Source organism: Eubalaena glacialis, chromosome 18 (genome assembly GCF_028564815.1).
Source record: "Eubalaena glacialis isolate mEubGla1 chromosome 18, mEubGla1.1.hap2.+ XY, whole genome shotgun sequence".
NCBI classification, from domain to species: Eukaryota; Metazoa; Chordata; class Mammalia; order Artiodactyla; family Balaenidae; genus Eubalaena; species Eubalaena glacialis.
The window spans coordinates 56,532,882-56,539,420 of NC_083733.1; the positions used below are offsets into that span (position 1 = coordinate 56,532,882).

The 6,539-nt window shown below is 48.9% G+C and overlaps 1 protein-coding gene across 2 annotated transcripts; it reads right to left on the minus strand.

Annotated features, from left to right (window-relative positions):
• Nucleotides 1-3,960: 3,960 nt before the first annotated feature.
• On the minus strand, nt 3,961-6,539 carry RPS16 (ribosomal protein S16). Of its 2 annotated transcripts, XM_061172861.1 has the most exons (5): nt 6,430-6,539; nt 6,191-6,292; nt 4,452-4,548; nt 4,303-4,350; nt 3,961-4,164 (listed from the first exon to the last, which is right to left on the minus strand). In XM_061172861.1, the coding sequence occupies exons 1-5, from the start codon at nt 6,475-6,477 to the stop codon at nt 4,019-4,021; spliced, it is 441 nt and encodes a 146-aa protein (XP_061028844.1). In that variant the 5' UTR covers nt 6,478-6,539; the 3' UTR covers nt 3,961-4,018. The 2 variants fall into 2 exon arrangements, with proteins under 2 accessions (XP_061028844.1, XP_061028843.1); XM_061172860.1 differs by having other exon boundaries at nt 4,303-4,548.

Genomic DNA, 6,539 nt, shown 5'->3' on the forward strand with positions numbered 1-6,539 from the left:
TGTATCTTTTCCCATTCTGGGGGCCATGGGGGATGACAGAAGACAACAATGAATGGGAAGGTCTGATACAGCACGAGTTAGTCGTTCTGAAAATTTGGGGAATCTCAAACTCCTTTGAGAATTACTGAAGACTGGACCCATTACAGTTTGGTGTATGATTTTAGAGCATTTATGAACTGCTTGATGCCTATCCAGGAAGGCCAAGTTAAGAAGCTTTTTCCCAAGCAGATCCCTCAAAATTCATTCCCTTAGCAGTTTATCCAGTTGATGTGTCCCACCATCATCTATTCCTCTCATCTACTTAGCCAATTCTATCCACCCAGCTATCTCTCCGTCATCTCCCTCTGTCCATCCATCTTCCAATCCATCATTCCCACCCATATGTCTTGCTTTATTCAACTTTCTCTACCCTATTCATCCATCATCCTACCCCACCCCCCATCTAGCACCTGTTCCTCCGTCAATCCACTCATCTATTCCACATGTCCATCTTCTCCAACCAACTCTCTCCATTCATCCATTTGTCACTCCATATTCCCACCTACGTCCATTCATTCATACATCTGATCACTCAACCATCTCCTAATCCATCAAGCCAACCGTCCATTTAACCATCTCTACCACCATCCATCCAACCATTTTAATCTCTTTCCATCCATCCCTCCTTAATTGGATTCTTCTGGGTCTTGGTACTACAAAATTTCAGAGACAGTTCCCTGCTTACGCCAAAAGGGATCAGGTTTGGGGTTCTGGCAGAAGTGTCCCACATCTGCCTTATTTCTCTTGGCAACCACTCTCCACCCTCCTAAGTATTCCAGTTCTTGTACCCACCCATCGAATTCTTGTATCAGATCTCTTTACCCCCTCTCTCTAGTTGGGGACCTCTACAGTGCCTCAATATGCCCCCACACCCCAAAGTAATTCAGGTCTTAGGGACAAAGGCTTTTATATTAAGATCGTTCTGTCCCCCTCCCAGCAGTGGTATGCCCAGTGAGAAGCACAATTTAAGCAGTTTCTTTGGTAATATTAGCTGCTTTTATTGAACACTTAACTTCTTGTGCTTTAGAGCATCATCTATGTAGTCTTCCCTGGAATTCTCTGAGACACCACAGCATCATGGCTGAGTTGAAGTCCCAGCTTTTCTAGTACTTGGCGTGTTAACTTCCCTCCGAGCCTGGGTTTCCTCATCTGTACAATGAGGACAGCAATATCTGCCTCGCAGGATCATCGTAAAGTTTCAGTGAGCGTATCCTTACTTCCCAAATGTGTTTAAGCCTGACTCACCGAGGCACTGTTCAAATCAGATGCCCCAGGATCTAGTCCCAACCCATGGAATGAGAACCTCCAAGGCAGGAGCCTAAGAATCTGGTTTTAACAATCAATTAACAACAACAACAAAAAATGCCATTATTGAGTACTAACTGCATACCACAGGCATCAGTCACTTTATTTGAACTCATTCACTTCGAGTCCTCACAACATCCCTAAAAGGCAAGTGAGGATGATTTTTACTCCCCACTTTAGAGATGAGGAAACTGAGGCACAGAGAGGATAAGGGACTTGCCTGTCAAACAAGTGGGAAGGAGAGAGCTGGGACTCATCCACACTGCCAAGCCCGTCGGCACTTTTACTTGAGTGTGTCAGGCGCTCTTGTCACTGGGGGCACAACAGCGAACAATTCCTTGCCCACAAGGGGCTTGCGGCCTGGTGCTCCAAAGGCCCTAGGTAATTGGTCATTAGCTGGGGAAACTGAGTAAGTCCTGGCTCAATAAGTGTTAGCTGCTGGCTTCTAGTCAGTTACTGAGTGGTTACCATGCCATACACCAGGGCCTAGGCTAAGTCGGGCTTCTTGGCCTGGACCTGCTCCACTGCAGCCTCCCAACAAAGGTCAGGACTGAGGCTGGCCCTCCCCTCTTCCACCCCCGGCTGCACATTCCCAGCTGAAAGAAAGTTCCCAGCCTGGCCTGGACTCCCAGCGGTGCCGGAATTCCCGGTATTTGAGGAGGCAGCAGGGAGGAAGAAGGAGGCTGTCTACTCCAAGGCTTGGAGTGAGGAAGGAGAGGCCCCCTCAGCCACTCCAGATGCGTCCCAGCTGAGCCTCTGGGAGGGGGCTAGGAGTCTCAGTAAGGGGGTCTCTGGACCCCGTGGGAAAACCCTGGGCACTAGGCCTGCCTCGGCCCCTCCTACTCCCTGCCCCTGAATTCCATTCCTCCTGCCTGCCCAACTCCTACCTCTGCTTCATGACCCCAGCTCCAACGCCTCCTCACGAATACCTTTCTTGCTGGTCTACTACAGCCTGCCTTTTGTAAACTGTCTTTAGAGCTGCAATTAAGACAGGCTTGAAAAGGGAAAGGGCAGCTGTCCACTGCCTTCTTTGGGACACTGCTGCCCTCCTTGGGATGTTTAGATTAATGCCAGCCAAACCCAGTTAACCCGAGTTAACTCCAGCTCCAATGCAAAACTTGGTGAGGTAGTTATTTAGCCACTAGGCTAACTTTCTCACCAGCTAACACGAAGACACCTGCCTGTCACCAACCTCACAGGGATGTTGTAAACACTTAGCCTGGCAACCAGCTGGAGCCCAATCAACCCCACTCTCCATCTGTAAGAAGCACTTTATTTGTATGTTTTCTCTGTACACCAGTGCTGTCCCACAGAATTTTCCTGTCAGTGACAGTGTTCTCATCGGTGCAGCCCAGCTTGGCGGCCACACGTGGCTACGGTTTTGGTAGGGCAGACATACAAAAAGGGCAACTAGTCAGTAAATCCCAAGGTCCTTTTATAAAGAAAATTTGTGAAACTACTCCTTGATTAAGTGTGTAATGATGTTCTTGCCAGTACTCTCAGCAGGGGGTGTAGTGAGGAAGCCCACTTGGGGGCAGATCGCTTAAGTATCCAGGTTGGCTGCAAAGGCTGGTATGGAAGCACAGATGCCCTTCCCACCCCAGTGATGTTCACTAGCTTCCTTTAAAAATGGGGAAAGAAACTGAAGGCAACTTAATTCACAAACACTTCCCTATACATATACCAGGGCCATCCCACAGAACTTGCTTCCATGATGGAAATGCTCTATCATCTCTGCAGCCCAGTGGTAGCAACTGAGAGCCCGCCTATGTCAGCTATTATCATCCCATGGCAGACACAACAGATGAACAAGTCCTCAGACCTGTATGTTCCCAGGCCCATAAGGACAGTCACCACACTGAGCCTAACTGGCACCTGCTTTAAGGAGGCCATGGGGGTGTGGCAGACTTTCTCAGGAGTTACTGTTGACATCCTGAAGGATGTGGCCAGTCAGGCGGAAATCATGCACCCATCCACAACGGGGTGCTTACAGCCCCCTGCCCCAATCTCAATCCTATCTACACTACAGGTTGGCATTAAGAAAAATTCCTTTCCCAACACAAGCACGGATGGCTCTTAGTTGCTGACTTAAAGACTCCATCCAGACAGTTTCTCCTCACTTTGTAGTAAAGATTATTGATCTTACACATGTCCCCTGCTCTTCTCTGACATGTCATTAAAACAACAGCAAAGAGACTTCCCTGGTGGCGCAGTGGCTAAGACTCCACATTCCTAACGCAAGGGGCCTGGGTTTGATCCCTGGTCAGGGAACTAGATCCCACATGCCGCAACTAAGACCCGGCACGGCCACATAAATAAATAAATATTTAAAAATAAATAAAAAGATAAAACAACAGCAAAAAGATTGAAAAAAAAAATAAACTCACAAGGATACCCCACACAACCAATGACCTAGGACCACGCCCACCTCAGCTGTGCCAACACACTGGACTCCTCTGGAGGTGCACAGAAACTGAGACCAGGTCTGCTCCCACCAGCCTCTCCAACCCAACCCATCTCCTACCCCGAGTGGTAGCCTCTAGAAAGGCTTCTGGGGCATTTCTTGCATTCCTTTTAGACAAAGACCGCCACAGAAGACCACAGCATAGTCCTTGAAACCTTAAATCCCATAACATTTTTATTATAAAGGTGAACCCTGATCTTTACGATGGGCTTATCGGTAGGATTTCTGGTAGCGAGCACGGGCACCAGGACCTCCAAACTTTTTGGATTCGCAGCGACGGGGATCAGCTACCAGCAGGGTCCGGTCATACTGGATGAGGATGTCTTTGATCTCCTTCTTGGAAGCCTCATCCACGTCTGGGGATTAAAGTATGGGTGAAGATTTAGATACGCCAGGAAGTGTTCTCCTGCTCTCTGTGACTAAATGCAAGAGTGCCAGAGCGAGACCTGGACCTGCCCCCACCCACCTGATGGGAAGGACCCACCCTCACTCACATTTCTGGTAATAGGCCACCAAGGCTTTGGAGATGGACTGCCGGATTGCTGTGAGAAAAAAACACACACACAAAAAAGGTACATCAGCTTCAGGAACACCCAAGGGTAGGACCCACCTTCCACCCATGTGCCCAGTTCCTGGGACTCACCGTAAATCTGAGCTACGTGACCACCACCCTTCACTCGGACACGGATGTCCACACCAGCAAATCGCTCCTTGCCCAGAAGCAGAACAGGTTCCAGTAGCTAGAGCAACAAGAAGCATGACAGGATTTTAGATCACAACCTGGGCAGCCAAGCCACCTCACTGAACATTCCTCCACAGCTCTCTCCAAGCAGCTTCGGCCACCACTGGCCTCAAAGTATTAGTGCAAGAGGGTTGGGCTGTTACTCAAGGCACTCTGCACGGCCAGCAGCAGGGAGGTTTCCAAGACAGAAGAGATTGCTGAAGGCAACCTGAAACTTGAGCTGGGCTCCCTCCTCTGTGTTTCCCTCTGGACATCAGATTACCTATCTTTAAGATTGATTCTTAGAATGCTGGCACTTTAGCCCAACACTAAGGAAAACCTCTGCAGCCACCAAGGCTGCCCCAAACAGTGAAAAGCCACTCCTGAGCTATGTCACGTGCTTTCCCCACCTGAGCTCTGTGCCCTCCCTTTGAGCCTCACAGATTTCCAGAAAAATTACAACTATGCTATAACCCTACTTTGTTTTACCTACTTCAGGCCTCAGCTCACAAGTCTCCCCCAACCCTGCTCTGACCCTTCCACCCAGGTTTGAGCCAGAAACCTTCTCTGGGCTCCTCTACGCCAGCTCTGACTACTTTGGAGCAGTGTCTGGTATTGGGGTCCAATGTGTCTCCCCCACTGGATTGGGAGCTCTGTGAGGGCAGGCCCTGAAGCCATCAGGGTCACTGATTTGTTTCCAGCACTCAACACAGGCTGCACACACAAAGCCTTCGAGTAAACTGACAGTAAGAATAAACCACAATACTCAATTATCTGCTATACAAAGGAATCTCAGACACCACCTTACCAAGTTTTAACTAACCCTGCAACGGAGACGTTATTCTTCACCTTTAAAAGCAATAGACTTAACAAATGCATTCTCACACACACCAACAACCGCACAAGGACAATCCAATTTACCCTCACAACAACCCTCCAAGGTAGGAATTATTCCTATTTTACAGAAAAGGTAAGTTACTGCCTCAAATCACACAGCTAAAAAAGGCAGAAATCAAACTCGGATCTCTTTCCATTCTGAGCCAAAAAAATTGAGACCTTCCAATAAAACTTTATTCAGGAAAAAAAAAAAAAGAAACTGAGGCTCAGACAGGGAGAGGAGGAAATCCTTTCACAGCCAAGCACAACAAACTCAAATTATTGTTCTTATAAAGCTCATTGAGTGTGTACAATATTCAAACCCTACTTTAATCACAATGTTTTGAAGAACAAAACATTGATTCCTGTTGTCGGAGAGTATATACTACACTAAAAGTCAGAACATTAAGATATAAACAACCTTATGTCCCCCATTAAATTACTGCAAGAAATCAGACCACATAAACTTGGGAAATCCCCACGCCATCCGGTCCCCAACTGAGTGAGCTTCCAAATAACCCAGTTAAGCACCTGCTTAATCTTCAACATCCACGTTTTCACTCTCAATTCAAGCTTTTATAACTTCGCCTGAACCCCCAACACCCGACTCCATTCATCGACAAATACCCCATTTTTCTGTCCCCTACTCAGCTTCTAAACGTCCCATTGTTGACACCAGACCCTCCAGCTTCCAAGATCGACGAACTCCAGTAACCCACTTATTCCAACATCTCCATCTCCAGAACCCTCCACTCAACCCAAACAACCATCCTCAATTCCGGCACCTTATACTGCAGCGTGCGAGGTTCGATCATCTCCAGGGGTCGCCCGTTCACCTTGATGAGGCCGTTACCTCGTTTGCAGTGCGCCACGGCCGTGGCCGTCTTCTGTGGAAAGCGAAGGGAAAACAACGGAGCCACGTGAGCTCCGGGCCCCGGCTCCCAAGTCGACCCCAGACCCCTGCCCACAAGCCTCTCCCCGACCCAGGCCTCCCCTCGCCCCTACCATCGGGAGCCCGGCTCACCTTGCGTCCGAAGACCTGCACCGACTGCAGAGGACCCTTGGACGGCATGGCTGCGGGCGTTCACAGGAGCTCCTCACCGCGCGGCGCCGCAACCGGAAAAGGAAAACGCG

What these genes read in the sequence shown, in the direction of transcription:
- RPS16 (XM_061172860.1), bottom strand. Translation starts at nt 6,477, where the DNA reads ATGCCGTCCAAGGGTCCTCTGCAGTCGGTGCAGGTCTTCGGACGCAAG. An exon ending in TGCAGGTCTTCGGACGCAAG is followed by an intron (nt 6,293 to 6,429) that starts GTGAGCCGGGCT and finishes CGCTTTCCACAG; the next exon opens with AAGACGGCCACGGCCGTGGC. An exon ending in CTCGCACGCTGCAGTATAAG is followed by an intron (nt 4,549 to 6,190) that starts GTGCCGGAATTG and finishes TTGTTGCTCTAG; the next exon opens with CTACTGGAACCTGTTCTGCT.